The sequence below is a fragment of the Salvia hispanica genome, chromosome 4, assembly GCF_023119035.1.
Source record: "Salvia hispanica cultivar TCC Black 2014 chromosome 4, UniMelb_Shisp_WGS_1.0, whole genome shotgun sequence".
Classification (NCBI taxonomy): Eukaryota; Viridiplantae; Streptophyta; class Magnoliopsida; order Lamiales; family Lamiaceae; genus Salvia; species Salvia hispanica.
This window is the reverse complement of record NC_062968.1, coordinates 18,095,087-18,118,156: the sequence shown is the minus strand read 5'-3', so window position 1 is coordinate 18,118,156 and position 23,070 is coordinate 18,095,087. Positions and strand designations below refer to the sequence as shown.

At 35.7% G+C, this 23,070-nt stretch overlaps 3 protein-coding genes across 3 annotated transcripts; 1 reads left to right on the top strand and 2 right to left on the bottom strand.

Moving 5' to 3' along the window:
- The first annotated feature begins 3,691 nt into the window (after window positions 1–3,691).
- Window positions 3,692–6,651, top strand: LOC125219108 (endoglucanase 10-like). The gene is made up of 5 exons (XM_048120985.1): window positions 3,692–4,212; window positions 4,708–4,991; window positions 5,540–5,977; window positions 6,130–6,271; window positions 6,426–6,651. The coding sequence occupies exons 1-5, from the start codon at window positions 3,999–4,001 to the stop codon at window positions 6,629–6,631; spliced, it is 1,284 nt and encodes a 427-aa protein (XP_047976942.1). The 5' UTR covers window positions 3,692–3,998; the 3' UTR covers window positions 6,632–6,651.
- A 684-nt stretch (window positions 6,652–7,335) lies between these two features.
- Window positions 7,336–10,278, bottom strand: LOC125219679 (cytokinin riboside 5'-monophosphate phosphoribohydrolase LOG1-like). The gene is made up of 7 exons (XM_048121721.1): window positions 10,052–10,278; window positions 9,700–9,797; window positions 9,573–9,603; window positions 9,391–9,490; window positions 9,119–9,189; window positions 8,377–8,520; window positions 7,336–7,578 (listed from the first exon to the last, which is right to left on the bottom strand). Exons 1-7 carry the CDS (start codon window positions 10,181–10,183, stop codon window positions 7,483–7,485), a joined length of 672 nt encoding a protein of 223 aa, XP_047977678.1. The 5' UTR covers window positions 10,184–10,278; the 3' UTR covers window positions 7,336–7,482.
- A 5,578-nt stretch (window positions 10,279–15,856) lies between these two features.
- On the bottom strand, window positions 15,857–22,528 carry LOC125220513 (filament-like plant protein 4). Its single transcript, XM_048122676.1, has 6 exons — window positions 22,393–22,528; window positions 20,385–20,492; window positions 19,643–19,874; window positions 17,158–19,552; window positions 16,635–16,680; window positions 15,857–16,264 (listed from the first exon to the last, which is right to left on the bottom strand). Exons 2-6 carry the CDS (start codon window positions 20,484–20,486, stop codon window positions 15,857–15,859), a joined length of 3,183 nt encoding a protein of 1,060 aa, XP_047978633.1. The 5' UTR covers window positions 20,487–20,492; window positions 22,393–22,528.
- Between the last annotated feature and the right edge of the window lie 542 nt (window positions 22,529–23,070).

The following is a 23,070-nucleotide window of genomic DNA, read 5'->3' as shown; positions in this document are numbered from 1 at the left end:
CTTCTTCAATCTCTTGAAGATGGAAGCCTCCTTGCCTTCAATCCTCTTGGATCTCTCGATTTTTCTCTCAATTTGCACTGGGGGAAGTTAGAGTTCGAAAATGAGCGAGAACCCTTTTATACTCGGAGTGAAAATCAGGATAAAGTGAGCACGTAGGCAAAACACCCGGTCGGGTGGTTTGTAAGTGAGGAAACACCCGACCGGGTTTTCCGAGAAATGGAAAACACCCGGTCGGGTTTTCCTTCTGGAGTCCGCAAAGCTTCTTCAAAACACCCGACCGGGTTTTCCGTGAAATAGGAAACACCCGGTCGGGTTTTTCTTCTGGAGAACTCCTCGATTTTCAGCTTCGGCTCGTTTCAACCTGTTTTCATCACAAAACTACGACAAACCCATTAACTCACCTAATTAGTGTATACGTGGTGAAAAACTTGTATTTAACATCTTAAACTATCAAAAGCACTCTCTAATTATCCATAAAACAAACCTAAACCATGAGTTTGTCAATAGTATTTTTTTTATGGGCATTCCAAGTTTATAAATTGATTTCATTATTCGAATTCAATCATGAATGTTGAAATAACACAAGCTCAAAAATATTACTAGTACTAAATACATATGTATTTTAAATTTGAATACGATACATAAAAACAAATCATAACAATAATTTGTCTTTCTATAAAATATTTATAGACCGACAGAGATGCAATCTCAAATTCTCAATCATATGCGTAATCACATAATCACGGTTGGTATCAGATTCGGACACCTTAACTATTACACTAATTACCACTGTAATTGCAAATAATTAACCTACTCACTTTCTCTAGACCCACGTCATTCTCACGGCCCACTCACATAGCTGATTTGGGGAGGGTGACACTCACGCGCCAGTGACTTAGGTGCACAATAAGTTGTAAGCACCGTTCCAACTACCTAATCATTCTTTATTTTTAATATTTTCAGTTCTCTTTGCCCCTTTGGAATCAGATCTCCATATTTATTTAGGAATCATATTCTTTTTCGATTATAATAATTTAGTTGAATTATTTTCTTTTTTAGTAAAAAAATTTATCATTTTTCTTATTTTATTTTCTCTTATACTTTACTTTTTTCACTTTAACCTTTAACATATCATTTTTCTAAATTCTGCAAAAAAAAAAATGCTCGAACTACATTAGAACAGAGAGAGTATCAATTTTTTTGGTAAAAAATTCCTTTAATCAAGCTACAACACCAAAAAAATTCCTTTAATCATGCTACAACTCTAAATTCATTTTTGTATTTTCTATGAAACAATACTAATTTAGCTGTTTAGGGTAGCTATTGAAAAAGTTTTGTGTGATATACACTAAAAATGGAGGAATATTTAATTTTTTTTATAAATTTAGTTTATTTTCTATGAAACAATACTAATTTAATGTTAGTGTAAATAATTAGAGATGACTATATATACAAAATCAGTACACTATTCTTTTAGAATTTCTAGGTTAATATTCCACATTAACTTATTATGGTTTTATTTTAAAAATATTAACTTATAATAATGCAATATGTTTCGTATTTAATGGTATTCAATATTCATAATTTAACGAATTTCTTCACGACTCCACCGACTTAAAAATGAATGAGATAGAAGAATAGCATAGTATGATTATTAAGAGCATCTCCAATAGCGGCTAGCCAACTGGCTAGCCGATTTTCCGCGCTAGCCGGTCGGCTAGCCGAACTATTGCAGCCGGCGAGCGGCAAATCGGCGAGCGCATCGGCGTGGGCTCGCCGATCGCTCGGCGCTCGCCGATGCGCTAGCCGATCGGCTAGCCGCTATTGTGGCATCCCGATCGGCCAGCGACCGGCGAGCGGCCTATTTTCTTTTCTTCTTTTTTTTTTTTTTAAATCCTATATAAACGCGATTTTCGTTTCATTTTCATTTGCACCGCTTGTTTTAACGAGTTTTCTCTCTGTCTAACTTTCTGTTCAAGAGCATCGAGCGATGAGTAACGCTGGCGGTAGCGGTAGCGGTAGCGGTAGTGGTAGTGGTGGGGATCGTGAGGAGTACGAACGGAGGATGAACGAGGCTATGGAAGCCTACATGAACCGCGGGATGGAACAGTATATGCGTATGGTGGAACAGCACTACCACCAGCAGGCGATACCTCGCCCTCCACCAGTTGTCCACCACCGAGCAGTGATTGAGCGGGATCACGTAGCTGCACATGAGCGCCTGTACGCCGACTACTTCGCAGAGCACCCGCGCTTTCCCGCCAACATGTTTCGGCGGCGTTTTCGAATGCGCAGGGAGTTGTTTATGCGCATCGTTGGGGCATTGGAGCGTCGCTATCTGTGTTTCCGCTTCCGGCACGATGCGTCTGGCAGACCCGGCCACACCCCCATCCAAAAGTGCACGGCGGCAATCAGACAGTTGGCCTACGGAGGCGCGGCAGACATGTGGGACGAGTACCTCCACATCGGTGAGTCGTCAGCACTGAAATGTCTGAAGGAGTTCTGTGACGGCGTGATAGACATTTTCGGTGGGCAGTACCTTCGAAGCTCTACCCCCCAAGATTGTCAGGATCTGATGCAGTGTACGGGGAGAAGCATGGGTTCCCCGGGATGTTAGGCAGCATAGATTGTATGCATCAGGGGAGGGAAGAATCAGGTCCGGGACTGCCCGGAAGGGGGCCTACACGACCCGCTACAAGTCAAAGAACCCCACGTTAATCCTCGAGGCCGTAGCTGATTACCGGCTGTGGATCTGGCATGCGTATTTTGGGGTAGCCGGGTCGAACAACGACCTCAACGTCCTGAATTCGTCTCCCCTCTTCAACGCAGAAAGCCAGATGGCGTTTGGCCCGCTCGCAACACTTCATTTCATGGGCCAACGGCAACCGGCAATGAGCATGGGCTACTACTTGGCGGTGGATGGGATATACCCTCGGTGGCCGGTCTTTGTGAAGACGATCAGTGCAAACGACCGACGAAAAGAAGGCCTACTTTGCGCAACGACAGGAGTCGGCGCGCTAAAGGACGTGGAGCTGCACGGTGTGCTCCAGTCTCGATGGGCTGGTACTGGGTGGTCCAACGCGTTTGTGGGATGTCGGCTTCATGCAATCTAAATAATGTACGCCTGCATTATCCTTCACAACATGATCGTCGAAGACGAAGGCGTACAACTCACTGGGCTTCGCTCACCGATTTTAAGCCGGTCCAGTCACTAGGACGGGCCACCCTCTGGGGGCCGACATGATGGGGTACCTCGATGGATGAATGCCGGCCGACTCAAGGAATTTGCCAACATGCGCCAAGTGGATGGTGGATGCTCATATTCAACTCCAAAAGGATATAATTGAAGAGTTGTGGGCACGGAGGATTGCACGGAGATAGTTTTTTTCTTTATTTATGCATGTAAATTTTTTTTAAACTATGTAACTTTTGTAACTGCAATTAATGAATTTTCCCGTATATATGTCGTACATTTTATTCCGTATTTTAATGGTTTTGTAAATTGAAATACTAATATTAAAAAAGAAAAGATCATTTGCATGCGAATTTTGGGATCCAATTGTAAATTTTGCAAGATATTTTTTTGTAAAAAGTATGAATAGACAAATTTTTAGTTACTACGTATATTAATAGAAATATTTTTGTTAAAACTCAATTTTCGAAGGTATAAAAGGTCAGGCGCGAAAGAGAGAGAAAAACGCTCGCTAACAACTGTAAGGTGTCGGTGGTGTAACCTTTACTCTAAAAATCCATTGTAGATCCAACAAATTTAGTCTAAAACCCTCCAAAGATATCGTTTTCATTCACAAGATTCCATCTTTACTGTTTTTCAATAGAGATCCCTTCAGCTGAAATCTAGTGTTTGGCATTTTCGTTTCACTCGTTTCTCAAATATTTGCCGAATGTCTCAAATTCCAACAACTTGGGTGTAGTCAAAATCTAGTCTTTGGCATTCGGGAAGATATATATTTCTCAGCTCTCTCTCTCTTTGGAAGAAAATGGGGGAGAAGAGTGGTTCGAAAGGGTGGTGTGGTTGGTTTCTGGCGTTTGTAGTTTTGGGGGCAGTGGTTTTGGCGGTTTTCTTCACTGTTAGATCCAAGATCCACAAATCTGATTCTGGGCCTGCCCCTGTTCCTGGCCCTCCTGGCGCCATTGCCAAGAAATATGCTGATGCTCTCAAGGTTGCAACTCAGTTTCTCGACATACAAAAAGGTACATTCTCTTTCTCTCTCTTCACATTCTGTTTTTTTATGTGTGGGATCAGATCTCATGTTTATGCATTTTAAGATTGCTTGTTTGGGAAAATGACTATGGTTTAGCTTCAGATTAGATTTGTGTTGAAGCAGATTAATAAAGTTGGAATAATTTGATTAATATGCTCAAGAAAAGATAATGCTGGAATTGGGAATGGATAGTTTATTGTGATTTGAGGTGATGCTGATAGGAGATTTCTTATTCAGTTGTGAAGCTATGAAGTTTGGAATAATTTGACTCATATGCTTAAGAAAGGATATTGTTGGATTTTGAGTAGAATAGTATCTTAAGATTTGAGCTAATAAATGAAACTTGATGGCTGTTGAATGGTGAAATTTGGACTAATTTGATTCATACGCTCTTGAAAGATAATGCTGGAGTTTGGAATATAAATTTTTCATGAGATTTGAGGTGATTCTTAGTTGATAGTGTGATTTCTTATTTAATTTTAAGCTGGGAAGCTGGAGGATAATCAAATTACGTGGAGGGGGGATTCGGCTTTGGATGATGGGAGTGAAGCGAAATTGGATCTCTCCAAGGGAATGTATGATGCCGGTGATCATATGAAGTTTGGATTTCCAATGGCCTTCACTGCCACAGTCTTGTCATGGGCCATCCTCGAGTATGGTGACCAAATGAAGGCTGTAGATCAGTTGGAGCCCGTTCAAGGCTCGCTTAAGTGGATCACAGACTTCCTCGTTAATGCTCATCCTACTGATAATGTGTTATACATTCAGGTGAAATTCCACTTTTTTCCTGCTGTACGCAGTGTTTCCTCTTATATCTAATATGTCGTTGCCCAATGCAATGCCAATGTATCTAATGCTGACAGATCTCGAGTTTGTTTATGAGAGTAATGATGTTGCTTCATTGCTTCAGATGCTTTTGCATATTAGACAGCTTTCCGCGACATCAAATATTTCCCCAAGATTTCTTCTTCTTCTTCTTGTTATTGAAGTATTTTCCTTTTCATAGTGTTGAGTTATGGAGCCTAAGTAGAGCCCTAATTAGGACTGAATTAGAGCTGTATTGTCATTATAAATAGCTGCATTTTCTCATGTAAATGTAGTAAAAAAATCTTGGATAGGCAGCACCCTAAACATAGTCACATAATGAGGAACTGGCTAACATTTCGTGTGTCTTTCTTGCTTTTGTAACACGTATTTAGTTACAAATTTGAAATACCTATCTAGCATTGCCTTCATTACTTTCTTGAGTTCATCACTATTTTCTGGGGAAGAAGGTTCTAACCAGGATAATTCCTTGATGTTAAATGGTTTGGCAGGTTGGGAGCCCTAAAGCGGACCATAGTTGTTGGGAGAGACCCGAGGATATGAAAGAGGCAAGGCCCCTCACACAAGTGAACACGTCTGCTCCGGGAACTGATGTTGCTGCAGAAACAGCAGCTGCTCTAGCATCGGCATCTCTGGTGTTTAGGAGCAGTGACTCTGCATACTCGGCTACTCTTCTTAAGCATGCCAAACAATTATTTACTTTCGCGGACAAATATAGAGGATCTTATAGCGTCAGTATTCCTGAAGTACAAACTTTCTACAACTCCACCGGCTATGGTGATGAGCTCTTGTGGGCAGCAAGTTGGCTCTTTCATGCTACACGGGATAAATCATATATGGAATACGTCACTGGAAAAAATGGTGAAGATTTTGCCGATTGGGGGAGTCCGACTTGGTTTAGCTGGGATAACAAGCTCGCGGGAGCTCAGGTACATTTCATATTTCAATGAGGATTATTTTTCTTCTGCTTTTCAGTTCATTTAGAATATGATCCCACAAGGATCTATGGTTTATGTGACATGCTTGTTCTAATCTTTATTTACTAAACTGTCGATTTTGCAAAAATTCCACCTTAATGCAGGTTCTGCTATCCCGAGTTTCCTTCTTTGGCTCAAAGGACGTCTCCAATTCCAATGTCCTCGACAAATATAGAGAGTCAGCAGAAGCCGTAATGTGTGGTCTATTACCCAAATCGCCAACTGCTACCACTAGCAGAACACGCAGTAATCTTCCTCATATGCTCATTTTTGGCCTTGAGTTACATCTATAATTCAGTAGTATCAAAGTTCACCTCATCCTCATCTCCAACGTCATTTCATCATTAACATTTACGTAATTTAGTGGTCATAATGTTTAAATTTAATCTTATATATGCAGGTGGTTTAGTGTGGATAAGTCAATGGAACGCGTTACAGCATCCTGTTGCCTCAGCATTTCTAGCAGTCATATACAGCGATTACATGCTCTCGTCCCGAGTGGCAACACTATCTTGCAATGGAAGAGATTTTAGGCCATCAGATCTACGGAAGTTCGCACTCTCTCAGGTACACTTTGCCACCTTATACGAAAGTTCATACTCGTAGTTAGAACGGAGATTACAAAGTTTGATTGATGGATTGCCAAGATTGAATTTCAAAGGGGATCATGCCTTTTTACACATAATATAATTGTAGGTTTGTGTTTATATTGGTAGTAGCATGTTATAGACAAGATTATCCATGTGGTCTTGTCAACCACCCAACCCCCAACACCATTTGCACTCACACACACACAACACATATCTTTGTGGTGGTAACCATGCGTGGCATCAACTACATGATCAAATTATTACTTTAGTATCAAGCAAAGTGGAGAGCCTACTTTGAAATGGACACACTTTATGTGTTCTTATCCTAAACATTATATGGACATAGCATATCACTTCACTATCACTCTTCTCTTATCCTTGTTAAATGTTACCAACACGTGTTGTGAGTGCACTTGTACATATGCTATATTTGTATAATGAATAATGTGGAGCATGTGATGATATGCAATACACTTTTTTTCTTTTCATGGCTAGGCAAAGCATATTCCAATATGGATTGACCACTAAAAAGAATACAAGTGGACCATTTACTTTAAAACGAGTTTATATTTTATTTTTAGACACTAATCAAGTAAAAAAAAAATACTTTGAAAACATTAATCGCTAAATATATAGTATTATATATACATGGGAACAAGTACAAATAGACATTTTCTAAGCAAATTAATGGATTGGGATTATCACTTAAAACCGACGACCAAACCAAGCCAATAACACTAGGCACATAAATATAGAATCAATAATCAAATGTGTGATCCCTAGGGCCTAGCTAGACCTTTTGCTGTTCATGTCACGTTTCTTGTGTCAAAATTAAAAATATATACTTTGCCTAAATAATATTGGAAGTCAACGAGCAATATCTGATCTTGTGGTATAGCCCAATTGTTGCTCCATCTCCCAACTAAGCTTTGGGGCAACCCCATTATGTTTTGGAACATAATCCTGCATTTTAAAAATACTAATTAAGTAAGGGATAAAAAAATTGCACGTCATATACAAAGCTCACATGTCAAAACATAAATGAACCATTTAAAATTCAAGGTGAAATCAACAATATTATCTAGTTTATGTAACATCAAAATTGTTAGAAAATAGACAATTGAATTCGTGAAACTTCTCTAGTCGGGTGACTCTTAACCCAACTTCAGTATTATATTTAAGTAAGATGAATTAGGTAGTTCAGGGTGCCATTGGATAAAAAAAACTGTTGATTTTGATTTGAAATACACAGTTACAGTTCTAAGAGAAGCGGAAATGTAACTTATCCAACATCATGTTTGATGATTTCTATTTTAAATCGATAATTGATAATCTGATTATAGTTCATAATCAACATTTTTAGCCTTTTTAGCCAACTTTTTGACCTTGTCTCTTAACAAATTTTCACTATTTTTCTAATTCAAAAATATTGGAACTAAAATCGAACCGGTAGAATAGATAATTAGTTGGTTCTGATTGTGCCCATAAGGGCTGGTTATGGTTCAGAAACCGAAACCTCTAGCTCAGTCTAAGGCTAAACCGACTGTTCTGATTTAACCATGCATATCTTGACGTAGTATATACAAATATTTCATGAATTACAGGTTAATAAATTTTTACCAAACATTAAATTAAACATGTAAATATTTTGATTTGATCTCGTAAGTAAACGAACTCTAATTTGAACCCACAAGTGAAATCAAATGTGGGGACCATGGTGACAACGAAATTAAGGAAATTGACGTTGGTGTGGAGTGGTACCTCAAGCTTTGACATTAGTTCATGGGCAGTTTGGGCAGATAAAATGATGTGACGGGCAGATGGTGCAATGAAACCCTCATCCACTGCTTTGTCTATGAACGACAGTAGTGAGTTGTAATACCCATCTACATTGAGCAAACCAACCTGCAAAAATTCATTAATTTCAAATTACAATGCCTTTTTTTTTTTTTTTTCCCCTTTTAATCAAATAATAATAATAATAAAAAAACTACTAGAATTGTACTATGACCGTTTTAACTCTTGAATCGTGATACACTGATATCCTTCTTATTTTATCTCTATTTAATATTTTCTATAATTTGGCCTTTGAAAATATAATAATAGTAATTGATAAAGTCATAAATGTAAATTTTCATGTTTTTTACTCGAGGGAAGGAGATTAATTATGATTCCTAATATGTGCAAATTGACTACATGAAGGTGTGTGCTTTTTGAAGCTTAAGTTAAGCATATCAATTTAAAAAGTGGAGTACTTAGCTACAAAAACAGAAAAATGTAAAATATATTGGTTTCTCTCAAATTTTGAAAAAGAGGAACTCTTATTGGAGCAAGAAAAAAAAAATATGACACTTAAATGAAAGGAAAGTTTGTAGTGCAATTCCCACAAGGACAGACATAGTTGCACGGAAGTATATCTGTGACACCCACATCGCACATGCCCCTATTAAATATAGTTACATACATATGTAGCTATCATTGAAAAATTGGATACAATAAATACCGGTTTGTCATGAATTCCAAGTTGAGCCCAAGTTATGACTTCCAACAATTCTTCCAATGTGCCATACCCACCTGCACCCCACAATTAATATTTAAATTATATCAACCACACATTTTCAGCTAGCTCTTGATTTTATTCCAAAATATCATGTTATGTTTATTAATTATTATGGTCATCAAACCAAATCAACAAGAGTGTGACTAAGACAAGTAGAATAATTTATTTGGTAGGTAATAAAATGAGGAGGAATGAAGACTAAGTAAAATTATTACCTGGCAAGGCTATAAATGCATCAGCTTGTCTAGCCATCTCTGCCTTCCTTTGATGCATACTTGAAACTGCTCTCACTTCACCTACTGGATCCCCTGTTATCTGAAATAGTATTTTTTTTAATAATTTATTTTATGCAATATTTTATATGGAAAAATAGAGTGTTGTTGGGTGTTAGTTATACCTCTCTAGGCATAAGAGTTTTGGGAATTACCCTGTGGAAATGGGATGAAGTTTCATGAATTAGTAAGTAGTGCAAAATATAGAAATAGGAAATATGAATAAATAAAGAATGGAAATAATTTGTGTACCCCAACACGTGGCGGCCACCATTATACACAGCTTCTGAAATCAAGCCCATCAATCCTATGCTTCCACCTCCATACACCAAGTCTATGTTTCTCTCAACCTGTGCATCAATTCATAGTTTTTCAAAATCTCAAAGAAAATTAAAAAAAATATAAAAAAATAAAAGTTTCTGTTCAATTTGTCTCAGTGCTAACATCAAAATTAGCATAATTTTTCACATTTGTTGATAACTAAGTTGTAACAATCAACCAAACAAAATTTGACTTCCTTTAATAGGTCAAAAAGGCATGAAACACCTATTTCTTGTTTAACAAAGAATTGGAGTTTTAAGCCAAAAAAAGGGATTGAAATTACCAGTTCTTTTCCAAGCTGAACTGCTGCAAGCTGGTAGATAGGTTTCTTGCCAGGGCTGCTTCCACAGAAAACACAGATTCTGTTGAATCTTGATGTTTTTGTGACTTGCTGCAAATTCTTTTCCATTGCCATAATTAGAACCTTCAAGATTGAAAAGAGTTGTGCAAATTGTGAAATGATAAACAGCAATGGTTTAGAAAGGAATGGAGAGATTGCATAGGAATAGTTGGGAGGCAATTGGTCCCTTTTTATATCCAATTCCAATCCACCTCTACACTTGGCTCTTGCATTTTTCACTACTTTTTTTATTGTTATTATTTTAGTTTGGTTTAGATAGAATTATACTATTTGGCAATTTTGTGTCATTTTCAGCCTAAAGTCCACAGGAAAAAAAGGACCTGTTATACAGTGTGTGTTTTCATATTTCTTTTTATGGGTTTTTCCCTTTTTCATAAGTTATGGAATTTTTGTATGCTGCAGAGCAATCCCATGTGTTCTCCTCATCCAAATTATAAGTTGAAACAGTGTTTTATTTCATATTTTATTATGTTGATAGAAATTATTTATATGTAGCGATTGATATAAGAAAATAAAACTGATATTGAATTGGGGTTCATTTAAATTAAAGTGCTTGATGTGACTAAACTACTAATTCAGTGATTTTTTAGTGGAAAATTCCGTGTGAATGAAACTCCAAGTTTCAGAAAAATTTCTGCTCAAATTTTAAATTTTGGTTAAAATAATAATTATTTCATGCTACCATTATAGAAACCGAGTCAATTTCAGATTTCCTAAGTTAATGATGAAGATCGATATTATAATTCCATGCGATATGGATTATCCTTTTAATGTGTATAAATACAAGTATAGTTGATCTTTTTAATGAGTTTGATCTTCTTTATTTGTTTACTTTAATATGATAAAAAATATACTATTAAAATTTGCTTAACGAGAGTGTGTCAACATTTCAAACCACATTAATATTAATATAATTTCGATCTTCATAAATATCTAAACATATAGGAGTAGATATTAATACTCATGTTCCTCTTCACCTACACACATACTATGTGAGAATCAGATGGATTCAAAATTGATTCAATTGATTATTTCGTCGAATTATTAAGTACTTCCAGTACAATAAAATACTATGGAAAAAATTCATATGAGAACGCCTTACTTCAAATTGGATTAAGATTCACATTGTAGAATAATAAATACAACCCCAAAAATATAAATTCAAATTAAAATCTATATTACAATAGTTTCGCAAAGGAAAAAAAATATTTTTACTAGGAGAATAGATTTAGCTAGAGAGGAATAATAGATAATAGGTAGGTGATTGGTACGAACGAATGAAATTAGATTGTGAAACATAATGATAGTAGAAATGGAATAACATTTTTAATTATTGGTTTGTTTGTAGAATGAACTCAACTATTATTATACTACAGACAGTTTAATTTTATCTTAGAAATTCAATATCTTTTGAAGTAAAACGTATGCCAATAATACAAGATTACCCTTCATATCTAAACCGTAAATTTAAATAATTAAATTACAATTATAAAAGAAGTACAACCAAAAAATAAAGAAACAACTTGTTTGACAATTAATGAGACGGTGCCGTATTAGGGTTGTGCACGTGCAGTGGCCTTTTATGGGCTAAACTCCAAATATTAAGCATTAGAAGTATTAAATTGCATCCACATATTGGAATTATTGTTTTAATTTGGAATGAAACACAATGTGCCCATTCTTCTATCTACCTATTTTAGCACTTCCAAAAATATCAGAACCAGACTACATTTATGAGTTAAAATCAGACCTGCATCTTGACAGCCTACCAACTTTCAATTTGGTTTAATTGGCACAATTGGTATGATTGCATATTTCAGTACAAACCTTGTAACAAGAATTCATAAATGTTATTAGCACAATCAATTTCCAATGAATTGATACCACAAAATATAAAAAAACTCTAAGATTAATTGTACAAAATGTTTAATTATCCAAAAGTATAATCATCTACCCAATATTCCAATAAGCAGTCTGTTTTCATTTTTTATTTTCTTAATACAAATTTTGTTGTAAACGTTAGCTATTTTAAATTTTAATTTTTTACTATAATTAGAGCACTCAATTAAATGATCAGAAAAGGAAAAAGACAAAGCTTGTAAGTTTCCAGGTGGCTTGGCCTAAAGTTGTTGTTGGGGCTACACCATTTACACTTACACTAACTAATCATTATTTCAATAATGTGTTATTTTGCGTATAATAAAACACCACTATCTCACCGTGAAGTAAATAAGTGGACGTGTCACGGGCGTTAACCATTAATTTCGTTGATTAGATGATAATTAGTTGGACCAAAAGGTGTGAGAAAAGGATACTGCCAAAAAGATTCGCTCTCTAAGAAAATTATGATGTTTTTATGAAAATATTTATAAAAATAGTATGATTATGAGTTGTATTTTCTTACTAATCCGTTCTTTCTTGAAAAGTACCAACTCTTTAATTTTGAAATACTTAAATAACACATTATCTTTACACATTATTTTATTTACAAATTACTATTATTATTATACACTACATTATTAATAATGTGGAGTCCACTCTCTAATAATATTACTTACAGTCTTACACTAACATTTATTCCATTTCTTTTACTTACTAAATTATACATAAAACTTGAGTCGAATCAAATATGCATATTTTTAGATGGGAATATTAACTATATGCTTGTAAAAGATAAAGTGTGTTTGAAATTGCAATTTGTGCTGCAACTTCCACTTACCGAATGGGGAAATCTTAGTAGGTGAAACTTCAGTGCAAATTAAAATGGGGCATATATTCTTGAGGTAAGAATAAATTCGGAATTATTTAGGTAAATTATATTCCCTCCGTGCGGAATGAAACTAAAGTTTAATTTTGAAATGACGCAACTTTTAACGCGCAATTGATAAAGTAAGAAAAAAAAAGTGATTGAATTATTATTCGTGGAGAATGAGACTAATTACCTTATTAAAGAAAAAAATTCTCTATTTTGAATTGCCTAAAATGGAAAATTAGTAGTATACTATTTTTAAGGGATGAAGGAAAAGGAGTAAACGATTGCTTATAAGATGGGAGTAGTTGTTTAGCAAATTATCCCTATATCTGATAATTTTAGTTAAAAATCCCAAATTTTGCACCTTAAATGAGGATTTTGGCATCCAAGGATATTTGAATGATTTTCTCAAAATAATAATTGGGGATCAGTTAATTTCGCATGCTCAATATAATCTAAAATATATATTCAACATTTTTTCATCTTTCCCCTGTTGAATTGTTCTAATCGAGAAAATTACTAAAGGATATTGATAGTGATACGAAAGTAACCGGCTCTGCATTTATCCTAAACATATCCATAAATAATTTGCATTTTTAAATTTCTTGAAAAGTTTGAACACATTAAACTAACGTGAAGAATGAAATATGTCTTCATGCCGCCACTACAATTATGTTGGACTTTTGAGTTTTAAGGAATATTCTATCTCAAATTGTAGACTATGACTATCTACCTCATAGTCAATTTTTTGCTTGTTTGTTGATCACTACGAAGTATTTTTAAATGGATAGAAACATTGATAGACATTATTTATATTTTTGGACACTTAAGTTTGTTTGTTTTTTCAAATAATCACATGAAAGAAAACAAGTAACGTGAGCATACCACAATGAAAAGTAGTTTTGGCGAATACTATTTCCACCAAACATTAATATCGTTTGTTTGGTCATGAAGACTACTTACATTATGCTAAACACGTTATAGTAATTTTTTTTGAAAAAATCATAATATATGTGTTCTTGATCTTGCTAGCTATCATACTTGTTTTGCGGTTTGTCGCTTGATTTGATGATGCTGGTTTGTTTTAGTTTATTTAAAGTCAAGTTTGAAGTGTCTACCTTTTATAGATGGATTAATTTTTCAATATCAAATGAATTGACTTAGACAAGCAACAATGGCGCAACAATAAGCTGTGAGATAAAGATAATGAAATAAAAATGAGATAGAGTGACGTGCATGAGACAACAACGAATGCGACAAATGCGGCGAATGTATAGTAAGACAAAGAGAAAAGTGATATCTTAGAAATTTGAACCAATTTTAATGTTAATACAAAAGTAGTACTCCGTATTAAATAACACAATTAATAGTATATCTCTTTTTTTCTTCTAGTTACTAGATCAAGACTCGTGATACGAGTAGACACACTTTATCCATCAATAAGTCTTGTGTGGAATGCGTGGCAAAGTAGGAGTAATACTTAGACGTTGAAAAAGTGCATAATCATACACATTATTTCTTTTTTTTTTTCCCACAAACTCACACATCAAAATTAAGAAAGAGAGTGATAAAGCTTAAATCTAAAAGGAGCTCAGGGGGGATGGAAAATGAATTAAATAGCATTTCAATTTGAAAATGGGGTTTGTAAAAGAAAAAATAAAGAAGGGGTGGAAAATGATGTATCAAGGAGGAGGAGAAATTGAATAGTAGTTTCACCAAACGTTACCCATTAATATTGTTTGTTTGGTTGATGAAAACTATCATATATTCATGCATGTTCCCACTAGCATAAAGATAAACGATTCTTCTTCTTCTTCTTCTTGTAATAAAATTAATTATTATACTATAATTTGGGTGCGTTGGAATCTTAATTTTGCCAACAACTTTACTACTCCCTCTCATTAGAATTTAGAGGTTGCGTTAATATATACTAGTATTTTATTAGTACTATAAAATCTAGAGAATTCAAATTGTCAAATAAATCATTAAAAAAAGTTAAATTTTGAGATATTTCATATTTTTTCAAATTAAAATATTAAATCACCAAGTTAGCCTTTTGTCACACAAATCACCTTCAGTTGATCAGAAAATTTGACTCAAATAAATAAGTGAATAACGGAGTATTTGAGATAAAACTCATATAATTTCATAATAACCTCTTAACTATACTAGTATAATCTCCAAAGCGTTGAAGAAATATAAAAACATATTCTCAATTTGGCCATACACGCACATAATAGATTAAATGTTGTAGAAATTTACAACTTTTATTTAGAATTAAGCGGTATAGCATGGAATTAAAGAATATAATCAAGCTCAATTAAAGCGTGTATAAAGTAATTACACTAGCTTGTTATTAACGCGCAAAATGTATTTATATTTTATGATTAATCATCAAATCCCTTAAATTAGTGCAACATGAGACTTTTCTTACTTCAAATTTTAATGCGCATCTCTTTAATTATTCTCTTTAATTAATTAATTAATTAATTAATACCTCTAAATTGTCAAGTAGATTAGATTGGATTCATGTGGCATAAAGTAGTGGCACGTAAAAATGTAGCCATGAACGATTGCAACATTACGACTTTTAGCTGACTCGATCAAATCAAATCGTAGTGTGCAAGCAACTATTAAATTATTTTATAATTTGTATTTTGTTACTATTAAAAGTGTGATCAAGAGTGAAACACGATACATAAAAATATATACTTTTCTGATAGCAACAAAAAAACAATTTATATATCTTTTTCAGACATTGAAATTTTGTATTGGTGTTATTAACGACCGGAACATTAGTTAAATTATGCGAGTGGGGCATTCGGTTTATTATTATTGAATTTTTTTCATTTTCGAAAGCCGTTTTCATGAAAACTATGGACTTGGGGAGTTTTATTGACAAATAGCTTCTTCCGTTTCGGACAAAAATGATATATAAATACTAACTACATCAAAAACCCATTTTTGTGTAGGATTTAGACCATCTGTAATGGTGTAGGTGTAGAAGAAGCCGACGAGGAGCTCGACTTTGTAGGGCGGTGTTTCTGATGGTTTGGTCCTGCTGGGGATCTCTGTGGGTTGTTTGCTTCGGAGTCGGATGGACTGAACTCGGCCTCAAATATATCCGAGGGGGATTCTGAGCCTGCCCTGTTCAGATAGAACAAGCGTGCGTTATCCATTCCGTATGCATTATGGTCTGGGAACACTATGTCATTCGTTATTGGTTCTCCCTCGATCGAAGCCTCCATCTTTTGACTCCTGCTCCTGGTTGGAAAACTGAGAGAATCTGACTGAGGATGCAAAGCTTTCAACTGCTTACCAAGAAGATATATGGTTTCTTGACACTCCGCCAGCTTTTCAGCTGCTGCAGCCAAGTCTTTTTCCTGACAAGTAAAAAAATATTAAAACTGGTTAAAAATATAGAAATCTGAAAACTATCTTGATCTAGTACAGTAGTAAAACTTGGAAAATTACAAGTTCAGATATTAAAATTTGGTTATTTGGTTAAAACTACAAACTTAAATGCGTATACAGAACAAATTATTTGATTTCTGTCTGCGTAACCTTCTACAAAGAGTTTCAAAGAATAAATTGTGTATCCAGAAACACCAAAGAGAAGCATATATTTAAGTACGAATGCAACATGCCTCAGGAAAGCTTTTCACAGCAGCTCTAGTATTTATTCCAAAACAGGGCCATATCTATAGTAGCAGATGCTAATTGCAAATCACGAAATACTTTTGTAGGGCTTACCTGGCTAGACTTTTCATCATTGCCAGCTACTCCATGAGTTTCAATCCTGAGATGGAAATAATAAGACAAGCCCAGTGATAGGTTAGAAACTACATACTACATTGATACATCCAAGTATCTGTAATCTAAGCAAGAACAATGAACAATAATATTTCAGTGATTCTTAGAATAACAAAGCTTAAAAGATAAAGCAAGAACATATGTGATATGCCAACAATTAAGTAGTTTCGTTCGCATAAACAAGTGGCAAATAGAACAATTAGGTGTCAAAAGTCATATTGTGTAGATATTAAAGAGCATTTTATAAGTTTGAAACCACATTAGTACTGAACTTAGCATCTTGAACTAAATATTTGAACAGCTTCAGATATGTTTCCACATGCCCTATTTAGTTTAATGAAATGCCATATTCTAAAACTACAATAATGCACCTACGTAAAACAAGACTTGGGATATCTATTATAAATATCTCAGAAATCAAAGAAATATGGAAGCACGCATAGTGAAAAAAATTCATCTGTACCTTTGGAGCTGGTCTAAGAGATCATTGCATCTGTTCAGTGCATTTTGATGACTTCTTCTTTCCTCTTGCAGCTCGAGGTCCAAATTTCCAATTTTCCCTTCAAGAAGTTTAACTTCGGTTTGTAATCCCTCTGCCCTTGTTTCGAGTGATTTGTAGGATTCTGTCATGCATTTGAGTTGTGTCTCTGCCAAGCTGTTGCCTTTTTGTACTGAAGTTAATTGCGACTTGGCATCAGCAAGCTGCTGTTCTGTTTCCAGCAACTGAATCTTCGTGCTTTCATACTTTTCCATGCATCTAGCAAGTTCCACCGCCAAATTATCCTTATCCATTTTCAATTCGTCAAACTCCTCCGGTGAGCATTTCCGTGAGGCGGCTGATTCAGAGGTTGGAACAAGATTTCCAGCGCTTGGAGTATCAGGATCGGAGACAGAATCAGAAAAGTGGGAGCAACCATTCCGATACATCTCCCCTGATGAGTCCACCACACCCTTATTCTCTGGTAGTGCAATCTTGTCTATACAATCAGAACTACTGGTTTCAACTTCAGAACTCTTAATCCCCAGTACATTGAAGTGCAGCTTGCTTGCTTCTCGCAACACATAAGATATGTCAAGAACAAAATCAAAAAGATTAATCCCACTCTCAGATTCAGTATATCTGGCGGAAAACTTGTTGAGGCTTTCAGATAGCCCCTCTCCATCAGGGGATGCACCTGGGACAACCTTGGCCTCTTTACCAAGAATCATAATAAAACTATGAATGTCCGAGATGGCTATTTTGAGTTCTTGATTGAATTGCACATTGTCAATACTGTTAACATTTCCAGACAATGTTGTACCATTTGTGGATGTTATCTGGGCACCATCAGCAATACTTTCTGTACCAAAATCAGGAACTGCGTCAACATCATTCTGTAACTGGTGCTTTGAAGTATCAAACACATCCTGCATAATGTGTCTAATATCAACTATAACCTTTTCCATATCATTCCCCTCAGACATTGACTCAATCACTCTGGATAATTCTGCTTTGAGCTTCGCAAAGAAAGGTTGATCAGCTTGCAGTTGAGGATCTGCAACAGCTGAATCTACTTTCGAGAGCACTTGATACTCAGATGCAAGTCCGTCTTTAGATGGAGAACCTACAAGTTTTGCTTGTTCGGGACATGTACTGCCTGTATCACCAGAAACATCTGGACTTGATACAGTTTCATGTGATCCATGGGATTGGTATGCTAATTTCTCCATCTCCAGAAAGTCATCCATTAGGTCGAGGTTTTTGGTGTTTTCAGATTTCCGAGGGGTGTCAGTGTTCTTGTCCTTCTGGACGCTGGAGAGGTCAGACATAGATAATGTAGCACACGAACCAGCATAACTTACATTATCATCATTTCCGCATTCAGACACTGAGGCAAAACTTGGTGGATTGCTAGCCTTGCGACTAGAGAAACCTTCAACAGATACTGAACCATGAGTTACAGGACTTCTCCATTCACCATTAGCTTGTAAATGTGATTCTAAACTTTGAAGCTTGCTAGCTGTCTGTGCATATATACTTCTACAACTTTGCAATTCACCATTACGCTTTGTTAATGCTTCTTTCAACATCTTTGTTTCTTCATCCATTGACAGTAGACGTTCTGCTAGTAGCTCGTTCTCTTTCTGGCACTTCAGCAAATTGTCAAGTGTAAAGTCAGGCAGCTGTGACAAGTTTGCTGTTGGAGACCTCGCTGTGGACCTCCGTACACGGGATTCTCCATAGTCGCGTCCCATATTTTCAACTTCAAGTTTCATTTGTGCCAGTGCAGCTGGACCAGGCAGTTTCTTGCGAACAAGCCCCCGTAACCTTTGACACTCAGCTTCAAGCTTGGCAATTTTCTTTACTCCCTCAAGATGCTGCTTATTTGCCACGTCTGCTGACCGCATACTCATGTTCTTTTCCTCATTGCGGATTTCCACTTCTTTCTTAGCAATGTGAACCTCATATTTTAATGAGTTCACTTCTTTTTCACAGGACTCAATGTTGCTCCTCAAACGTTCTATCTCAGCTTGAGCTTGTGATTTATCCTCACTGAGCTGGAACAGCATGTTGGAGCGTTCCTGCAAAGTTCTTGATAGTGCAGCATTGTCAGCAGCAGACCTCAGTAATTGTTGTTCAAACTTTGCGATTCGAGTTTCAAGCTCATGCTTCATCTTGTCAAATATTTTATTCTTGCTAAGAATAACTTCCTGGTACTTTAGCTCATGGTCTTCCTTCAAATTTCGTATCTGCCTCATGTGTTCCTTGAGAGCAGAATCCAAATGGGCCGCCCGATCTTCAGCAGTAAGCTTTAGTAGTGTGACAGACTCCACATTATTTTTCAATGCCGCCGCTTCTGCATCAGCCTTTTCCCATCCTGTGCAGAAATTTTTTTTGTTAATAAAGTCCAAATACTTATCATCCGAAAAAATATATTTGATGTACTGTACATAAAATAAGTTCAAACCTGAGACAGCTTCTTCAGCAACTTTAGCATGCTGTTTCACCAGGTTTTCTTTATTAATCATTTCTAAATGCGCTTCAGATAGCTTTTCATTGAGTTCTTTTATTTCATCCTCCAAGTTATGCACTTGATCTTCATAGGATTTCACACGATTCTCAAGTCCAGTAAGATGCGTATACGATTCAATTGAGATTTGAACATACTTGGGCTGTTTATTGTTATTATCCAACTTTCCCTGCAACAGAAGAAGGACAATGAAAAAAATACTACAATATTGTAGAACAAGGTATGGCCAATTAAAGCTGATGGATGGAAGGAGATTATATATTAAAAATAAATTTAATGATCACAAATAATCTCAGTGGAACTCTTGAATCAGTTTCCAGAACTGTAGTGCAGTAGAAGAAAAAAATCTAACACTGATATCACAGGCAACCCCTTTATCAGGAACACCAAAATAAGCATAAAATGGAAATGGTTCCTATTCAAGAGTATAAGCTACAATGGAAACAGAGGAATTGGGGCATGGAAATAGAAGAGGAAAAGTCAAGGGAATACATGAAATGGCTCAATAGCTTGCAAAAGAAATATACAACAGGTCACTTGAGCAATCACTATTGTTGCCACAACTGGTTGATATGATGTAGAAAAATATGACATGAGAAAAGGGAAGCACAAGAGTATATATTTAAAGATAATAATCACAATAAAATGAATAAACCTTGTCTAATTGTGTTGAGCTTACATCTGAATCAGTGGCACAAGAGTCTGATCCTGAAACATTTGCTTTCTCAGCTGCTAGCTTATCGGATGATTTTTTCTTCCAGGGCCAACTCCTTTTGTCCATTGCAGGCTGTTAGAGTAAAAAAAATTTATGAAAGGTAATACTATAAGATTAAGGATTCATCAACAAAAGTAAACATTGGTAAATTGCACAATGCACCAGAAGCATTACTCGGCAAAAAGTACCAGTAATATTAGAATATATTCTGAAACTGCCAAAGGAACAGTTGACTACAATGACAAATATGGTCCTAGCTTTGTATCAACATTGAACTTTTTCAACCAACGTTTTAATCCTTTTCTTTTGTGTTCTGCACTACCCAACAATACTAATAAATGCCCTAATCCTGTCTTGTTTTGCTGATCATTTTCTTTACCAAACAATATCTCTCTCTCTTTTATACTATTCATGATTGTGGGGAATACTGTGGGTCGGAACTTACCCAACGATGAGTTTCACTACCTTAGGATCATATAGTTAGGTTGCATGCGTCCATAATCTATCACTTTGTTTACACTAGCATTTCAAATGACTATAAAGGTTCCTGAACAATGCCCCAGCTGTTCTATTCAGCATATTGACTAATAAGAAGCGAAATGCACAATTAATGAAATCTAAATATGAACTACCAATAAAATACATAGTACTCATAAAGTTACTCTACCAATCAAATTCCCATATGAACTAAAATCTGAATATTCAGCAACAAATATATGCCTGGATGTACTGATAATTGCATTTAAGATAGTTCTGATTAGGTGAGGCAGCATAAATCAAACTAACAAAGTTTTGTACCAGAAAGTTGGATAGCATAGGGTTTAAAAAAGCTAAAGCATAGTCTGTTAGCCAAAAATATGTTCACAGATTAACAGTGTCGAAATTCTCCAGCTATATTAACATCAGAATCAATTAAAGTTACAAAGAAAAATCTTCAGCAATTTTATTACTAACTTTAGGAAAATATAGTACTCCATTGACCAACAAACAGAAAACTCAAAATCTGAAAGTCATAACATGCCAGATATCTTGGCATAGTTGGATTTCAGATATACAACCACAAGATATTCCAATCAAATCTTCAGTGCAGATTCTGCATTATAGATATGATAAAAAAATTTGAAGGCATGCAACTGTCTTGAATAATTTTAAAAATAGGCCAACAAGGACAAAGAAATTGATAGGCCACCAAAAACCATCAAAATGCACCATGAATATGACATCCATCATCTTGAAATTAAAAAAGGAAAAAAAAAGCAGAAAAAGTTAACCCGCAATCTCGATGAAATCTTTCCTAAGCTGGTATGGTATTTCATTCATGAATTGCTACATGTAATGATTTAAATATCGATTTCCTAAAAATACTGTACATTAAATTTATCTCTCCATTGAAAACTCTCCCTCTCTCAAAATCAACGAATAGGCATACTATTCAATCTGCTGCATCGGAAATTAAACGAGTATCCAAATCAAACTCACTGAACATGAGAAATGCTCCATAGATTCACAATTAAGGAAAAACGATACAATGAGAACTCTTACTTGAACTCTTCTGCTCCTACTAAACTAATCTCGAACAAAGTTAGGAGCGTAGAAAATCAAATTAAAAAGAGAAATAAAAGGATGAATCACAGCGACATCTGAAAAAGAAGGACGCTCCGAGTAAGAGCACAGATAAATAGAAAAAGTAAAAAAAGGCGATAGATACCTCTAAAAACAAACACACAGAACAGAATGAAAGCAGAGCGGAAAAAAGCGAAAAATGCTGTGAGGCTAAGGAGAGAGAAAGAGGTTCCGCAAAAGAACAAGCAGAGTAATTGCTCCACCGAGCGCAGAATACAAAGCGCAAGTAAAAAGTATGGGATGACGCCAATTCACACCATAATAAGAATTAAGAAATCAAATGCAATTGAACATCAATCAAACGCAAACGCAAACACGTGCCTCTGCGCTGCCAAATTCCCACACTCACCAGCAGCGAATCTGCGATCGGATTGGGATCCGAGGTTAGGGAATGCGAGCGGTGTGACGCGTTTTCCAGAGCAGAGGAGACGGTTGTAGCGGTGGCGGAGTGGTGGTGGTGAGGTGAGGTGTGGGGTGTGAATGTCGTTTGGAGCAGAGGGAGCGTTAAATTGTTTCTAGTGCTACTTGTCGCTTAAAAAGGCCAACTATGTTTCCACTCTCTCTCTTTTTCTCTACCTCAATTGCATTTGCATGCAATGGTAATACTCCTATATGAATTAAATACATTTTTAATACGGAGTATTCATTTTTACAATTGTAGCGGTGGTATATAATATAACCATATAAAATTTTAATTTTAACTTTTCGGAAACATACTTTTACTTACATCTTTAATGCTTATTTCTTCCTAAACAATTGATTTCTCTTTTTCTCAGCGGAAGCAACGAATATGGCGCTTATTCTATTTTTCCACGGCCTACCAATTTCTTCACTAATAATATATGTGATTAAGAGTATTTAGTTGTAAAGGATTGGAATGACGAAAATGCCCCGAGTGGGATAAAAGGTGAGCTGTAATTGTTGGACAAATTGGACCACCGTCACTTTAATCTTTATAAAATCTGCCTGTGGCGCGCCTGCGTCTCCACTTTTATGAAACCTGCACCCCGCTCCACATGATTCTTCC